Genomic DNA, 18,587 nt, shown 5'->3' on the forward strand with positions numbered 1-18,587 from the left:
CGGGACGTGAGGCGGTCGGAGTGAGGGCACGCCCCTTTTCGAGAAGCTTCTCGAAGGGAGGCGGAGCCGAAAACGGGGAGGTGCGAAAGGCGGAGCCCGCCTTAGAAAAGGCGAACAGACGCGAGGCTCGCGAATCTCAGTGATTCATGTTGGGCCTCCTCCTCTCTTCACGGCTCATGCGCTCTTCTTGGCTCGCGCTCCCCTCCTCCTCACTCTTTCCCGCGCTCGTGGCCCGGCGCGGCCTGGTGGTGGAGACGAGGACGGGAGGCGCTGCAGTGCGGCCTGTGGTGGACCTGCGTCTCTGGACGAGGGGTGCCGGAGAGGGTTCTACGGCCGCGTGGGAGGTCGGAACCGGGCGCGACCCCGCTAACGGTCGTGGGAGGGGGACTGGACGGCCACGAAAGGGAGGTCCTTTCTTTTCTTTTTACTTTTGCTTGCATGGTGTGGTGCCGTCTGCAAGTAGAACCTGTTTAAGTGATTGTGTTGTACAGAATTCCCTGCTTTTTTGGGTTGTATTGTTTTCTTGCTGTATATATTGCATGACTGCCTTACGTGTGTGTAAATTATAAATGTGCTTGTCAAACTGTTCCCCGTCGTTGCGTGCTTTCCTTTATTGAAAGTGCCACCTTACCTCGTGGAATAATTAGTGAGGGTTTGAACACCCGAGTAAAGAAGAATCACTGAACCGTCGAGGTCGGCGATAACACCGCTCGGTTATCCCTGCAGCACGGAACGAACCGCTTAAGCGGTTCATGTCCTAAGCCGACCTGCGGCGTGGTGCAACCCCTCGGTTGGTTACCCGCGCGGGTATTTAGGTATATCGACATTCGGCGATTCACCCTATTTCGTGCGGGTAGAATGCGGACTCGGTTGTGGTGAGGTTAAACCCCCACCCGTAACTGGCTCCTGGCGGTAGTTCCAGGAGGGTCATGACTGAATTGTCCGTCCGGTGGGCGACGCGGTTGCGATTGGAGTTACGCGGCCGATCGCGCGCCAGGCGGGCCAGAATTCGTAACAATATACATATATTGTTGCGGGGCTGGGTAAATGCTGCCAGCACGACCGCGAGATGGAGCAGAAGAGTCAGCTCGACCGATCACCCGGAAATTAGATCGTACCTTTTCGGAAAACTCCGGCAAAGTACTCGTCCCTTCTCGAACCGTGAGGCGTCAATATTTCTGCCACGTGGTACAGGGTTAGTCGCCACTTTTCAACATACCTCGATTTCCACGTGGCGATTTACCGAGTCTCCACGCCCTTGACGGCACGCGTACGGAACGAGCCGCTTCGAGTACTCGAACTGTGTGTGATCCAAGTGGTTTATCGCCGAAATCCGTCAGTCCAAATGGCCCGTTACAGCGGCAACAGCCTGGCTAATTTTCCAACACGCAGCACACTAAGCCAATGAAGGAAAGGACACGAACGAGCGGATACATTTCACAAATGGGGATACCTTTCACAAATGGGGATACCCATATTTCACAAATGTCTCTCTCCATACCCACTCCCGTATTTACAATAATAATTGGGAACAAGGGAAGCACGCGAGAGCAGAGTTGAACCGAATAAAAGAAATGCACGTATGTACAGCAAGGCAGTTATACAATTTCCTCCTTAACTGACTGGCGCCACAAACACACATACGCACACACCCAAAGAATCGGAACAAAATGGTCTTTACTCGGACCTCCAGCCCGGAGGACAGCCGAGCTGGAGGTGAGAGTCTGTTTGACCTTCCCACCTCGTGCGGTCTTCAAGGACCAGGTCCTCGGGGCAGAACTAGACCCCCATTACGATCCAGACGCCGTCACGACCAGGCTCCAGGCGAACGAAGTCGGCAGGGCGAAGGCTGGAAGGAGAAGACCCTGAGTTGCACCGACCACTCCATGCGCAGACGCTTTTGCACGCCACCACCTTGCACGCAGATGCTTTCGCACTCACCCACCTTGCGCGCAGATGCTCACTTCTTCTCAGAACTCCCACTACTCCTTTTGTCACCACTCGCCTCCTCATTGGATGGTCCGTTCTCGGACGACTCGTCGCTGCCTCCCGATTGGCCGGGGCCGAACACTCTATCTGGCTCACGCGGAGCCAGCCTGAGGTGCTGAGCTGCCTGGTTGGACAAGGAGCACACCCCTGCCCTTCTGGGCGGGGTCTCAATCTGAGGTGATGAGGTTCCTGGTTGGACAAGGAGCACGCCCCTGCCCTTCTGGGCAGAGTCTCGATCTGAGGTGATGAGGTTCCTGGTTGGACAAGGAGCATGCCCCTGCCCTTCTGGGTGGAGTCTCGATCTGAGGTGATGGAAATCTCCGCCCCCATACGTGATCAAACACACGTAGGCAATGGCGTCGAGCAGAGCGAGGGAAGATGACGCTGGCGTTGATGGTGGTGTAAAAATAAACGAAAAGAAAACCTGACTATTAAAATAACTCCACAGCGCAGGAACATTTAATTACCCATTAGACAAGGGTCGGACCCTAAATGGCAACATGTACTTACCGATATAACTGATCTATAGGACCTGTATGTTGTGTGCTCATGACTTCCAGATTCGCAACACTGCCCCTCCCCTTTTTACAGACTCGTCCCGAGTCGTCAATTTTTTGTGTGACCAGCATGCGTAAGTTTCCCCCTCGTACATTTTACCTTCGGATCCTTGAGTGCGACAATTTTTTTTTTTTTTTTATACATGTCACAAAAATAAATAACCTAATGTGCTGCGTAACTAACAGACTCATACAGACAACTTAACTAACATTGCCGGCGCCATGACAAATATGCAGGTCGGTAAAATAACTTATTTACAACCTTAACTTGTCTATTTACACTAACCATGGCCCAGGACCTGGCATCTGTGGGAAAGAAGGCATGGCAAAGTTAGTCAACAGTTTGGTGTGAGTGAGTGCTCCGCAGCTGAAGGTCAGTCGTCCTCAGGGCCTGCTCAAAAGGTCCCCCTTGAGTCTTCTTTCTTTCTTTCCGAACCCCAGCTGCTGGAGGCAACTCACCCTAACACGGCATGCTATATGCTGTCCCACAGGCCATTTGAAGAGGTAACCAGGCTGCCCAATGCAGTCTCTGGCTCCTTTGTGCAAGAACAGGGAGGTAGCCGGCTGCCCGATGCAGTCCCTGGCTCCTCCCTGAAATGAACTGGATGGAACTGGACTGGATGCAAGAAACGGTGCACGGGCTGCTCAATGCAGTCCCCGTGGTCTGGCTGCCTGCAGTACAGTCCTTGTAAAACAATGAATGATCCTGGCGCACATGGTTGAGGATGATGACACAGGGGCAATGCAAATAAGTGCCAGCAGGCATGGGGCCATGGCAGAGGCAGGCGAACAAGGCATGGTAAGGCAAGGCCATGCAGAACAGGCGATACAGCACAACAGGCTGGCATCTGAAGCTGGCCGGCCTCTGGTCTCGCTCCGTGAGGTGTGCGGAGGGAGGACGGTGGTGCAGGCCGCTCCGAAGGCGGGCTAGGACCTACCCTACTGTCTCCCCCCAAACCTGTAGCCTTTGCCTGTCTCTGTCCATACCCACTCCCGTAATTTGAAAGAACAAAACCAAATTTAGCCCCTTTAGTTTTTTTTTATTTTAAATTATTTCATTTTATCTTTTTATTTATTTTTCTCTGAAATCTCATCTCCCGAACACACCTCCTGTCTTCATCCGGCTAACCTATCCTGTCCATCTAACCTACTCCCAACCCCTAAATAGGGAAGAGACTAGCGTCCTGTCTCGAGGCCCAACCAAGCCTCAGAATGGCCTACTTAGATTTCAGCAGTCATCTCACCAAGGTGGGTCCAGCGGCCTACGGAGAGCGAAGGGATGGATGGTGCGAAGGGGTACATCTCCGAACTATCCTCCTTTTTATTAGCCACGTCTCGCGTAACGAACGCTGGCTCTAAGAGAGCTCCGCGTTGTTCTTCTTCTTCTTCTTCTTCTTCTTCTTCTTCTTCTTCTTCTTCTTCTTCTGAAGACAAAACCTTTATGAGCCCCGTCACGCTGCGAACGCTGGCTCGAAGAGAGCTCCGCGTTGTTCTTCTTCTTCTTGTTGTTGACTGGTGGAATGACGCGGCTCTTGGACACATTTGTCCTTGTTAACTTCAAAGAACCCCGGGGCTTTCCAAAACGCCTGTCATTTAAACTATCGCTTCTAAAAACCATGATTCCCGTCGCCTGTGTTGGTGTTCATTATAAATTTGGGCCAAGCTCTCAAATTTTCACTCGTGCCCTTGCACAATTTCATGGTTGAGCAGCGTGGCTCAGCTGGCAGGGATTCCCGCTCTGCCGGACTCTATCTATGGCACCCCCAGGCCCTGAGGCTGTCTCCAAACCTACCTGCTGCCTATGAACAAGGGGGGTTGCCCTTCCTGGCATTGCCCCCCTTCCATGCCCACGTGGCATCTTTGGTGCTCCGGGTCCCGATCCGCGGGTCGCCCGTGCCCAGTACACTATCCTGGTCCCTTGGACTCTTGGTTTACTCTGGCCGACTACTTCGGTGCCCGGGGTGCCCACTACTCGGTACTCACCAGCCCAAGCCACGCTCCCAGCCGATCAATGTTACGACTGCACCCCTGCAAATGGGTATCGTGCCTTCACTCAACACCAACAACAAAACAACCTCCATTTAGTAAATTTAACTAACCCTCTAACTAACATTAAACTGACCCCGGGGTCAGTTGGGTGGGTTTCACTCCTCTCCCCAATCATTCATTCGCACCATGCATACCACAGTCACCACATTCACAATTGGTCCCGCTGACCCATACTCATTCATCACACATTTTTTTCTTTGAACTCACGCATACACTCCAACACTACCATTCTCTTAACTAAATTCACCAATCTCGTGCTCCCTCGTCATCCCTTAAACTTATGCACGTTCCATTTAATCTACGTTGTGAAGCTACGTCCCCACTACACATTCCATGTCTGTCCTTGTCTTCCAGAAAACCCCAAAAAATCCATTCTCTAAATCTATCCTAAAATCCCTCCAACTAACCCATTCCACGGGCTCCATGAGGAGCAATTCATGTCCCCATGAAGCCGGTCTAACTAACGCTAACCCATCCCACTAACTCGTGCTTCCTTTGCCCAAACACCAGACTGTGTACTGAAAGCAAGGCTTTTTTTTCTCTGCAGTACCATGGTGGTGGTTTACTGCACGCCCGTTCGTCCCAATGGGTGATACTAACGTCCCCTCCGATGGCCGATCCGTGCAGCCATGACGTCACCCTGCCAATCGTACTGAGCGCTCGCTCTCGCGGGATTCCCCACGCGGGACGACGCGAGCCTTAAGCTCACGCCGCAAGGTCTGGGCCGATGACGTCACCCGCGTACTGAGCCTGTGCGGTTTCCTGTGTAGGCCAGCATGCGCGTATCGTCCCGGAAACCCGCTCCGCGTATTCCGCGAACAGAACACGCGGAATGCAGCACGTGGAGCTTTGCACACGCACGCATATGGGACCCCGTGTGTTCCAAATTCCATCAACACTTGCCATATTTTCGCCGTCCACGCGGCCAACTCGTATCCGACGTGGAACGTTTCCGGGCCGGATCGCAATCGCGCAGACGCGCCCGTGCAGGCCATGCGCGAAGTGCACCACGGACCCCGTACGTGCCGTCGCGCGAACCTAGCGTGATAACCAAATTAGTTCTCCACGGCGCAGAAGGCTCGCCACACCCGTCTGCACCGGTCCATCGTCCATTTCCTCGCGTGCACTCACGCACGCCATGATATTCCCACCATACGCACGTTTCAACGCACATTTTGACACACTCGTACCCTTAATCACACACACCGGGACATTCACTTCGGGGATTTGCGCTACCTCAAGGGGTCCCGGGGCCTCCATACCCACCAAGCTGCGTGTGTACCCGTTAACAGCACTCATCCGCTCCACCTCGTTCAGCTCGACCGGACCCACCTCGTCGCGATCTGCTTCAAGGGAGCAGAGCGTCTCCCTTTGTTCCCCAAGGAGGCCATCCTGCTGCTCGTACCGGATAAAAACACATTCCCCAAGCTCAACCCCATTGGCCACTCTTAGCTCTACCTGTGTGTGCTCGTCTGTAGTTTCGTCCAATTCACCCTCTATCTCCTCTATCTCCCGTGTCTCTGTTTTCATTTCCGTCGTCTATTAATTTCGTTAATTCCTGCGTTTCTGTCTCTGCTACTTTTTCCGTCGTCCCATCGCGTTCATTAGTTTCTCCCCTTGTCTCCTTTAATATCCGTGTCTCCGTCACCTCCTTTGTTTCTTCCGTCGCCCCCTCGTGTCTCACGCTACACATTTCGGTCTCCCCAATTACCGTGACGGTGTCTCTCGTCCCGACCTAACCCGCCTCCATCGCGGGCCGGACACAATTTACACTCCCTGTCAGTTCGGTCCCTCTGCCACGTGGTGCCGCCATGATGCCTTTTATGCCTGTCCTCATGGCCTTTTGCCCTGCCTGGAGGTTCAACCCTATGCTCTGCATCTCACCCCGCAATGTTTGCATACTCGCATCCATCCTGTTGTTTGTAATTCACCCCTCATCGCATCCATCCTGTGCGCATTTTCGTCAATTTTGTTTCGCAGATCCTGCGTGTTTGCATCCATATCCTGCATCAATCGTCCATCATTTCCATCATCCGATTCGTGGGCGAAATCGCATGAGGGGGACGCTCGTCCGCCACCCCCACCGCGCCCATTGCAACCTCTGGGTTTGGTTGCGGGGAAGGTTCCTACATGGGGATGTCCTGTAGGTGGTTTCGTCCTGGGCCATAGATTCTACAACCACTACACTACTACGACACACCTGTCTCAGCTTGTCTTGGCTCGACATGTCAAGTGTTGGAAATAAAATGTATATATATATATATATATATATATATATATATATATATATATATATATATATATATATATATATATATATATATATATATATATATATATATATATACACACACACACATCATCTTCTTCTTTCGGCTGCTCCCTTTCGGGGTCGCCACAGCGGATCATCCGTATGATCCGCATAGTGATTTGGCACATGTTTTACGCCGGATGCCCTTCCTGACGCAACCCTGGTTGCCTCTTACGACACAGGGATATGGTACACCTATTTTAACCGGGGTATACACCGGCCCAGTATACTGGTACTCATTTCGCCGACCTCGGAAGGATGAGAGGCTGAGTCAACCCCCTGGTGTATTAATTCAGTGGCCCAACGGGGCTTGAACTCAGGACCTTTTGGATCCCAAGCCGCTGCCCTTACCACTGCGCCAACACCAGGATATATATATATATATATATATATACATATATATATATATACATATATATATACATATAGATATATATATACATATATATATATATATATATATATATATATATATATATATATATATATATATATATCATATACATATATTAATGCACTGCACAAAAAAGAAGGAATTTATGAAAAATGGAAAAAAATGAGTCTTGCCTGCTGAACACTTCTCCATTCTGGCGGAAGGCGTACAGACATCCCAATTTTACTCTTTTGGGCATAACTGGAGAATGCTGAGCAAAGAATACACTCATTTTCCCAGTGATGCGCAGCGAACTGGTAGCCACTTGTTCTCTGTCCAACTCACGATCGCTCAGGTCAACTTCGGAGTTACTTTCTACACAGCCAAGGAAACGTGCAGCATCCAAGATGGATGTCACATACACCTAGGATGGGAAAAATTATGCACTGATGAGAGCTTACATGTCAAAATCACCAGTATTGCAATAATCAACTTTGCTCTTGCAGTCATCGGCAAGGAATACAGCAATTAAAATCTCAAATGCAGTAAATCCTCAAATATAGGTTATGTTCCTGAAAATGTCATGATATTTAAAACCATGGGGCTATGGGGAAAAAGGGGGTTCGGTATCTGGGTTTCGAGAAAACATCGCGGTAGGTGTGTGGAAATCAAAAATAAACACATCACAATTGAAATCCATCCATCCATTGGGATCATACTCTGTGCAGAGGGTTGGTGCTGCCTAAGGAGTCTCCTTGGCTGTTGGGCAGAATCTTGGACGGGTCGCCACTCCGACACAGTATACCAGCATGCTGGCAATCATTTTGCTGACCTCGGAAGGATGACAGGCCGAGTTAACCCCACCTGGTATTAATTGAACCGAGTTGGGTTTGAACTCATGGTCCTAAGATCCCAAGCCAACCACTCTAACCATTAAGCCAACACCAGGCATATAATTGAAATAAACATGGAAAAATAAATCTAAATCTGCTTCATGATGAAGTCTCCTGCTGTGCTTCAGCAGATAAATTGTTCAGATGCAGATGAAATGGTACCACTCACTTCTGCAATTTATCTTAAGCCCTGACCATCCCTCCCCTATTAATCTCAAATTGTTTACTTTTGTAATATCATGCACAACTGTTCAGGGTTTAAGAGATAGCACGATGGATGGAATGACACAGACAGACCGAGCCGATTACATTGTGGGGATGAAAATGTCACGGGATGCATCGCTGTTCACCATTGGATAAAGGAGGAAGGAAAATATTAAATACATGGCCAAATTAAGCTAAATGGCAATAAAAAGACAGTTAAACTTAAAATTATCGATAAATGCATCAAACTATGATTTAAAAAAAAAATGCATCGAAGAGTGTGAACATTCCAGCATTACGTACCGTCACAGTAGAGCCCAAAGCTAACCTTGTATTCAAATGAGAACCTTTCTCTGCGATAAGAGAATGCCGGTCACGGCAAGCCATTCCGGACCTGGAAGAGGAACAGAACATTCAGGTAATTTTTGTTCATCGTCGTCATCAACATGATATCTTTCACTGGCCTTTGTCAAAATTTCACATCACAGCTTGACAAACATACGTTTGTGATTCAAAATCACAAATAAAAACAAACTTTCACATGTCAAACCATGCATCGGATATTGAGGATTTCAGGGATCAAGTTGCATCTATCTCACTACTAGTGGCACAGGACAAAATTTCACATTTGACTCAACACAAAAAAAACAAAAAACCCATCAATTCGGGCATGCAAATGCAAGTAAAATTTTTAATGACAATGTCAATTTTTACAATGCACAATCCACCCAATGCATTATAATACCAAAGCAATTTCCAAATAATTTTATATACAGCATGGAATAGAATATTTTTGTTCATTGTTATTTTATTAATTATCTCTTAATGAATGTGAGCGCAAGTGTTCGTAACTCCAACTAGCAATGAGCAGGATGGGATGTTGAGGTATTCCCCCCATGCCCTCATGCAACCTCCCCCCCCCCACCCTTCGTGCAACCCTTCCCCCCTCGTGCAACTTCCCACCCACCCTTCCCCCCACTGCCTCACGCAGCCTTCCCCCCAACCCCTCGTGCAGCCTACCCCTCCACCCCCTTGTGCAGCCTCCCACCCACCCCCTCGTGCAGCCTCACCCCTCCCCCACTTCTCACATGAACTTCCCCCACCCCATTACACGACCTTCCCCTGCCACCCCCTCATGTGACCTTCCACCCCCAACCCCTCACGCGACCTTCCACCCCACCCCCTCGTGTTGCCTCCCCCCGAAAATCCCTTCACACGACCTCCCCCAAACCCCTTCACGCGACCTTCCACCCCCACCCCCTCGTGCAGCCTCCCACCCCCAAATCCCTTCACGCGACCTCACCCCCAACCCTTCACACTACCTCCCCACCCTCTCACATGACTTCCCCCTTCACATGACCTTCCTCCCACCCCTCACGAAAACTCACCCCCCGTCCCCTCGCGCAACCTCTGCCCCCACCTCCTCACACAACCTTCCCCCACCCCGTCGCAGCCTCGCCACCACTCCCACTCACAACCTTTCCCCCCACCTCCTCACGCAGCCTCCCCCCACCCCCTCGTGCAGCCTCACCCCTCCCCCACTCCTCACGCGAACTCCCCCACACACGACCTTCCACCCCCACCCCTCGTGCAGCCTCCCCCCAAACCCCTTCACGCGACCTCCCCCCCCCCCCAAATCAGATATTACACAATGTACACACGCACTCAGACTTGAAACAACCCTCAAATCACTAACCAGCATATTCCAAAAGTCTTGACGTTGGTGCATAAGGGCCGGTGTTTTCGGTCTTCAGAATGTGTAGCAGACCCAGCAGAAATTAGCTGCTGCAGACTGTTTGGAAGTGTGATGCCAGCTAAAACCAAATGAGACAGCAACCCGACTGCCTTCGCCATGCATTCCTCTGAAAGAAGCAGCAGCGAGCTTGGCTTGGCCTTGCCAATGCGGTCATTCTGTAAAAACCAAAAAAAATAAAAAAAGACAAACCTGAGCATACGAAAACATGTTTTACCGGTCTTCACCAATAAGATTGGGCGAGCGAGCCGGTTCGCAATCCGCTTCTAAAGCACTTTAGGTACGTGAACCCAAATTTCCCATCTGAAGGGTTATTACAGTATGCCAATTGACAAGCGCTATGTTTTCCGCTTCTCGATGACCACACAAAAGTTCCCATTACAAGGGGGTTGTTAACAGTGAAGAAAGGGAAGGAAGAAGAACCCAGCAACAAAGTTGTGCTCACAAAAAAATTCAATTATAAATAGATTATGCCCATGCACACCTGGGACCACAAAGGCTTCCACAAATAATCACATTCACTCGGGGATGATGAGACTGATTGGAGATATGATGAGACATGAAGAAACCTGCTCGTGCAAATTCTGGGTCCTGTTTGGTTGGGTTTTGGTCATGCTCCTCAACCTGATTGAATGTTGGGGTCTTTTTTGTGTGCTGTCAGTCATCACAGCAACTTGTGTGCCGGTCAAACTACAATCTCCATGCACCAACCCCAAACGAACAACTGTGCCACAAACGTGAACTATGAACAACCCGGCAACAGGAACCCAAAAACCGAGGAGGTGAGCCAGCAATCAAGGAGAGGGGGCCAAGCGCACGGTCACTTGTGCTTTCAAACCCCCACACAAGGGAGGGAGGGCATAGGACAACCCGTCGTGTGCGTTCCTTGGCTGCGAAGCAGGGGAAAATTCCATCTACCCATCTGGCGACCTGAGGCCCACTCATGCCACGTTGTCGTTGGCCACTGATTGCTGAGTAACATAAAGCTACGTAGAGGACAGATGGAAGATGAGGGGAGTTCAAGATTGTAGGAAGAGGGGAAAGGCAGTGCTTAGACACAAACATTAGAGAGGGACAGACAAGGACTCTCCAATCATGTGCTCAACACTATCTCTCATAGAAATTACATTCCACTTTTTCGAAAATGTACTATGAAATAATTATAACCTATTCCCCATTTTAGCTCCGAGACCAGATCCGTAATGCCCCCTCTCTCCGTAATGCCCCCTCTCTCTGGAAGACTGTGGTAGGGACGGCATCCGGCTGGCCATTTAAGTCAAACACACAGCTGCCCTCCGAGTCTAAGCCACACACATTGCATCAAAAAGTCAATTTTCCGAGGGTCAGAGTTGATAAGCTTTTCTACTCATTCTCACACGATACACAGTACATTGACCCACAAAAATATTAAATGCATTCACAAGGGGTAGTGACTCCAAAGAAGGGCATCACATTCTTTCTTAAGTTCAGCCTCTCCCAGCAGCTCCCCAGGCATCATAAATTGGCCAAAGTGGCCAGCACAACAATTGTTTTCTCCAGTGTCCAGATGATGACAAAGGCCGGCAGGCAAGCAGGTAGTCGCGAAGGCAGGTAGTTGAGAGGCAGGTGTTGTTCCTCAGGTGACAGCAAGCAGGATGGCCGGCTTTGCCCAAAGCTAATCTTTGTAAACTCTACCTCTCAAATTTGAAAATGTGCAATCTCCTCCCCTTCCGTAAAGGAGCACAGATGTGTGCTGTGACTAAATTGAAGGTTTGGAATGGCGTGACTCTACCTGGCTCGCTGGGGGTGTACCCACCCTGATACCAATACGTTGGAACATGAAGGGACCTCACAAAATCCAGTTGCCTTTCTCTTTCTTCCAGCAGCTGCAGACATTAAATGGCATGAGGGGTTAAGCATTTGTACTCTAACCTAGTTTGAGGGTGTGTTGAAAAGTAATGTATCCTTTAGGTGTTTTTTTTTTCTCCAAAAAAGGCAACGATATCCATATGAAACAGAGATACTAATATCAATCTTTATTCTCCCCATGGTACATATTTATTTCTCAACATAATCAGCACTGCAGTGCACATATTTCTGCCAACGTTCAAGTAGTTTTGTCGTGCCGTCACAATAGAAGTGCACTTCCTGCTGACTTAACAGTGGCCTTGATATTATAGTTGGAAGAAAAATGCTCTGCACATAGGTGTTCCTTAAGTTTGGGGAAGAGATGAAAATCTGACGAGCCAAGTTGGGTCTGTTGATGTTTTGTGGCAGTTCTCCATTGCCTGTCTCTTACACTCAGGACTGTAAGGGTGCAGCTCACTCTCATCTCCAGTCATCCCATCTCCTCAATCAGGGGCAGGCTGCCCTAGATGTATGCACACTTGCCTCTAAGCCTTCCAGCCTGGATTCGAATCCCGTCCCAGCTATAAACTGTCGTCCCGGTGTTTCACAGGCAGGGCGATTCATCAATGTGTGTGCTGTCCCTCGGATGGACGTTAAACTGGCGTCCCGTCTGCCAGCATTAGTTGGTGGACGTCAACGATCCCATGATGTCCTTTGCAAAGAGTAGGCGAGCTATCGCCGGCACCATGGCCAAATTACAAGTTCCCACCCCACCCAGTAGATGGCATTGCATCAGCAGCACAGCCATCCCCTCAGCCAATGGCACCCCGCAACCTTGTGCTGCATACGAACGAATAAGAATCTCTAATCAGTCATCCCAACTCTCATTTCTGGCACTTCTTGCTTCACAGCACATGCTGCCCTCTTGACTAATGTAACACTGAGCCATCTAGCGTGAGAATCACAAAACTTCGCACCCATTGAGAGCAAGAACAAATGTGCAGACTGTGCTTCGTTTCATTCAAATATCTTTACCTGTTTTGGAGAAAAAGAATAGTAGGCATAACTTGTCAACATGCCCTCATACTTTCAAAAACACTTACTCTTCATTTTTTTTAACCCCCTCCCATTCCCTTCAATGTGGTTCCAACAACCAATTTCAACCACTGCTCCGTGTGCTGGTTCCAATCAGAGATTTCAGCCGAGCCCTCAGTTGCTTCCATGTGGTCCAGCACAATCTTGTGGTTGGGCAGTGTGGCCTTTTCTGCAGGCTCCATAATGTGGCACCCCCAACATGCATCCCAACACACACACCCCACTGGGGGAAGCCTCCATCCAGTCCCCCGTTACCTGAATGAGTTCCTCCTTCCCATCATTTATGGGTGTGTCCACGTACATTTTGGCAACTGCCGGTTCCATCAAACGATTGTACCTATCCTCCAGCAGCTGAAACACGGAGGCCTGTGCCTGTAGGGTCATGCGCACTTCACACCCCACTGCCGTAACACATTCTGGCACCTCCTCTTCTACACATTTTTATCCCTTTTTCTGCTACGATCCCGACAAATCTCACCAATGGCACTACCTTTTTCTCTCACTTTCAATTTATGTATTTTCCCCCAACTCTCAATTAAGGTTTGTGTTATTTTCTCGGGTATTACAATCATTCCCTGCTCTTCCAGCCCGGACAAGTTACCGACTAATCTGGCTTGGCCGGCCACCAACTACTGCTGGGTGGTCTTTGCCTCGGTCAAATACATTGCCACCTCGTTCTGCTTAGCACCAATGCACTTTATGTTTTTCCTCCCTTTTGGCCTTTAATTGAACCAACTCACCCAGGCTGGCTAACAATTTGTCCTGGCCATCTAAGAATCTGCTTTTATCGCATACCAGCTTCTGAAACATGGCCATCATGGCCTCAAATTGCTGGATATCTAGCAGCAGCAGCAACGCTTGTCTGCTTCCACTTATTGTGAGGCAGCTGGGGGTTCTGGTCTGCTGTGTGAGCGTGTGTGTGTGTGTGTGTGTGTGTGTGTGTGTGTGTGTGTGTGTGTGTGTGTGTGTGTGTGTGTGTGTGTGTGTGTGCGTGCGTGCGTGCGTGCGTGCGGAAGGGGGGGAACTGCATTGTGCCCTCTACTGGGTACTGCATATCCAACTCCTCTGGAGCTGCAGTAGTGGCAACGCAAAAATGCCACTCCTCAATCGGGGAACAGGACTGTTCTCCAAAGCATTTACATAAAAATAATCCTTTCATTATTAACCCTTTGAATCCTGAGCTCCTTGGACTTTCAGCTCCCCCACCCTGGGCTCCCTGGTGAAAAATCCAGCCGCTCAAGTATATAGTGGTCTGAATAGCGGCTGGTGAAACAGCGGCACGGGTTCAAAGGGTTAATTCCAAATGAATTTGAAACCCAATTGTCTCAATTTGGATTTGAGGGGACCCATTGTTCCCCCTCGGGTCCAAATCCTGCTCAACTGGCACCAGTGTAATTGGGATTCGAACCAAGGTCTGAATTTTAATCATTACTACAAGTGTAACGGTCACGCATCTTCAACGACAGTGGTGCTGCCGGCAAGGGTGGGGGGGGGGGGAATCTCCACGTTGTCTGGGTTACTTTGTTGTGAATCGGCATTCAAGAATACATGACCACACCAAATCCAACAAAAAGATGACCAAGCAAGCCAATCAGGGATCTACTTTTAAGGTCTTTTATATGTTAACCTACATTCCCAGTCCAATGGGTTATTTGGGGGCTCATCTAGGATGTTGCGATCTGGCACGGGGCCCGTCCTCAAGGCACTGTGTGCTGGTCAAGCCACGCTCTCTGCACATCAACTCCGCATGAACCACAACTGCGCCACAATCAGAACCATGATTAACTGGCAGCAGGTACCCAGAATAGAGAGAAGCAAGAATGCCAGTCACCAAGGAGCAAGAGCAACCAATGAGTGAGAGAAGCGCAGTCATTTACGTTTTTTTTGTAACCCCGTGCAGAAGGGTGGGGTATCGGATGATCGGTGGTGTGCGCTCATTGGACACGGAGCAGGAGAGATTCGCGCTACCTGTCGGGAGACCATTGGCTCATTCATGCCATGTTGATGTGAGCTGCTGATTATTGCAGGTGGTGGAAAGTTACTCAGAGGACAGATGGATGATGGTAGAAGTATGAGATTGTAGGAAGGGGAAATTGAGGGCATAGACACAAACACTGAAGTCTTTGTGTCTCGAGATCCTTTATGCGGGGCTGATGGGAGATTGTTTTGGAGTTCCTTTCTGCGGGGCTGATGGGAGATGGTTTTGGAGTTCCTTTATGCATGTGGCTGGTGGGAGATGGTTCGAGAACTCCTGTATGTGCGGCTGGTGGGAGATGGTTCGAGAACTCCTGTATGTGCAGCTGGTGGGAGATGGTTTTCGAGCTCCTTTATGTGCGGCTGGTGGGAAATGGTTTTGGAGCTGCTTCATGCGCACGGCTTGTGGGAAATGGTTTTAGAGCTGCTTTATGCGCACGGCTGGTGGGAAATGGTTTATGTGCCCCAAAAAAATGTGAATAGCTGAAGCACAGGGGCCAGAAAAGTAGAAGCAGGTCACATTTTATATACTGCAAATATGTGGGGTCTCTGAATGGTTAATCCATGAATGTTGTGGTTTCACGGTACAGTAATTATAATGTATCCCCATTTTACCATCTTGACCAGATTGAAATGCCAGGGAAGATAGGCAAATGTTATGAAATCATTAACAGTGCAGACCATGAATGCTGTTTCAGACAAATCTGGACTGATATCCTTAGCTTTGGCGTCAGCTCTCTCACTGCAAAAAGCATGTCTGTACCCAGAGGAATCATTAAAACAAATGAAAGTAAGCAATAATAAGTCTGGAGACGGCGATGGTTCACGAGCAATGTACACAGTTCGCCTTTTTTATTTTTTGACCTTCGAGGGGACGCCACGGGCAAACTGGCGGGAATCGGGAAAAAACGTAAATGATGAAAGTTGTAGTACTCGAAGAGCACAACTTGCATACCAACTTTCATTTCAAACAGTTCAAAACCCTAGGAGCTCGATGCCCAATTTATTGATTTTTTTTGACATTTTCTAAGTTCGTGACCTTGTGACCTTGACCTTGGGATGAAAATGAAAAATCGAGCTCCGTGGGGCTATGCAGGTGCCATTGGGCTAACCAAATACCGAAACCCCTGCCAGATTCGACAAACCCCCTCGGAGAAGATGTAACTTGAAATCGGCTACCCCCTAAAAATACGTTTTTTGGGCGTGGCTCCTCCCATAATGAGTGCAGCATGCCCATTCTCAGGAAAACACAACTCGATCATGATATAAACCTCCCACCCAAATTTTATCAGGATCGGATCAAAACCCACGGAGCTCTGCTCGGGACAGACAGACAGACAGACACACACACCCATAACGAATATAGTGGTCACTTACTGACTAGTGAACCAATATCAAGGTGATTTCAGTGTGCTTTGCAACATGAAGCGGTAAAGTGTGGCAGTCAAACTATCACCTTACCCCAGGAATCATACTGTCAAAGTTGTCCCGTAGGCAGGCCAGTCTTTGGCTCAAAACATTGAAAGAATCTGGGAAGGTGTAGTGGATGACCATTGTGGCATTTGACACGTCAAGCCGCAAAGAAGAATCATCGGTAACAACTGAAAGAGAAGTGGTTGGAGAGTGAATGTGGTAGACAAGGTAGGCCAGTTCATACCCTGACAAATTAAACTACAAAGCATAGCTTTGACATCTGTTCAACTACATAATACACTTTTAAAGCCAAGACCAAATAAATTACAAGAATATGCTTTTTTAAATTTGACATTCATTAAATTTGACTATGACTTAAAGTCAATATCACTGTATAATGTCAAGCAAGTTCTATGATTTTTAGTGAAAGGAACTAACCAGAACTGAGAACTATTCTTCAGGAATGAAAATCACAATTTTGAAGTTGTGCATACCATTGCTCAGGTTAAAGGCCAGTCAAGTTTGTTGGTCAAGGTCCAAGAATATTTCTAATATTGGTTTTGGTTAATCACTGGTGGTTATTTGTAGTTACTGACACAAGACCTAAGTCATGCAAGTATTTTTCCCCTCTCTTCTATGGCCGTTTCTGAGACTGTTGAATGATGTTCATGTCCCACACTCTCTCATGGGAAGGATTGGTTTAAACAAGACTCCATTGCAGCAAACTCATAAAATCTCAATATCCCAGGTACCACTCACTATCAGTAAAATTCACAAGGAATGCACAAGGAAATTAGATGCAGGTGGCGGTCATTCGGCTCATGATGCCTGCGCCACATCAACACCAGACCAAAAACAGATAAATGCCTCTTTTTTTTTAGTTTTTAGCCCCTGTTGGACTTCGTCTGAAACGGGGGCTTATGGATTTGGTCTCGATTTTTGTGTCCATGCACGTGCATCCGCAACCATATCTCAGACATGTATGGACTAAATTTTTTCGTACTTGGCACAAAGGCAACCCATGATGGGATAAATATGCACATCATTTTGTTTCACGATGTGATCAAAGATGGCTGACTGGTGGGCATTTTAGTTGAAAAAACCAGAGTTGGTGTCAAAGCAACTCACCTGTTTATACATTTATCGTATTTAAAAGACTCGTCTCATAATATTTTTTATAAAGCATTGCAGTGAAGTCTGATCCAAATAATTTTAAAGCAATATATGTATTTGTATATTGTAATCAGTAAAAAATAGTGTGGTAGATAAAAAATCATTAGAAAGGAAATAACTTGCACCAAAAACTAACATTTTTATGCTCACGCTGACGCTAAAAGACAAGTCTAATAATATTTTTTTTATAAAGCATTGCAGTGAAGTCTGATCCAAATAATTTTAAAGCAATATATGTATTTGTATATTGTAATCAGTAAAAATAGTGTGGTAGATAAAAATATTAGAAAGGAAATAACTTGCACCAAAAACTTTAACATTTTCACGCACACGCTCACGCCGGGGATATCGCTATAGCTCTGTTCTTCGAACAGGTGAGCTAAAAACCACAAAAAACCCCCGTTATCAAACAGGTCCTCAACCATTTCTCAGACATGCATTTTCCGATCCGATTCAAACTCGGCACACAATTAATGAATGATGGCTTACATATGCATGTCATTTATTTTTGAGATCAGATCCAACATCACTGACTGGTGGCCATTATAGATGTAAAAACCCATTGTTGAACACATCATAAAACATTTCTCGGACATGCATTTACCGATGTTGTTCAAACTTGGCACCATCACAGTACATGATGGCAAACACGTGCACCTCCCTATTTTGAAATCTGATCAAAGATGGCCGACTGGTAGACTGGCAGCCATTTCAGTAGTAAAAAAACCCAGTATCGAACACAAACTCAACTATTTATTGGACATACATTTACTGATCTTGTTCAAACTTGGGACACAGATATAATGAATGATGGCTTCCATATGCCCATCATTTTTTTTCAAGATCAGATCCAACATGGTCCCACTGGCGGCTATTTTGTTACTTAAACATGTCCCCAACCATTTCCCAGACATGCATGGTCCGATTATATTCAAATGTGGCACAAGTACAGTACACGATGGCACGCAGTTGCACC

General features: G+C 48.0%; 1 protein-coding gene across 1 annotated transcript in view; it reads right to left on the minus strand.

Annotated features, from left to right (window-relative positions):
- LOC147035231 (uncharacterized) overlaps positions 1-18,587 on the minus strand; it is a 326,073-nt gene that overhangs the window by 144,472 nt on the left and 163,014 nt on the right. The window contains exons 17-20 of the mRNA XM_085895787.1: positions 16,487-16,626; positions 10,073-10,287; positions 8,680-8,770; positions 7,474-7,703 (exon numbers count right to left, since the gene is read on the minus strand). Of these exons, the coding sequence (XP_085751913.1) occupies positions 7,474-7,703; positions 8,680-8,770; positions 10,073-10,287; positions 16,487-16,626 (676 nt within the window). The remainder of the gene's footprint in view (positions 1-7,473; positions 7,704-8,679; positions 8,771-10,072; positions 10,288-16,486; positions 16,627-18,587) is intronic.

The sequence above is a fragment of the Eptatretus burgeri genome, chromosome 1 (assembly GCF_056783735.1).
Source record: "Eptatretus burgeri isolate ZD-2024b chromosome 1, Ebu_testis_v1, whole genome shotgun sequence".
In the NCBI taxonomy this organism is placed as follows: domain Eukaryota; kingdom Metazoa; phylum Chordata; class Myxini; order Myxiniformes; family Myxinidae; genus Eptatretus; species Eptatretus burgeri.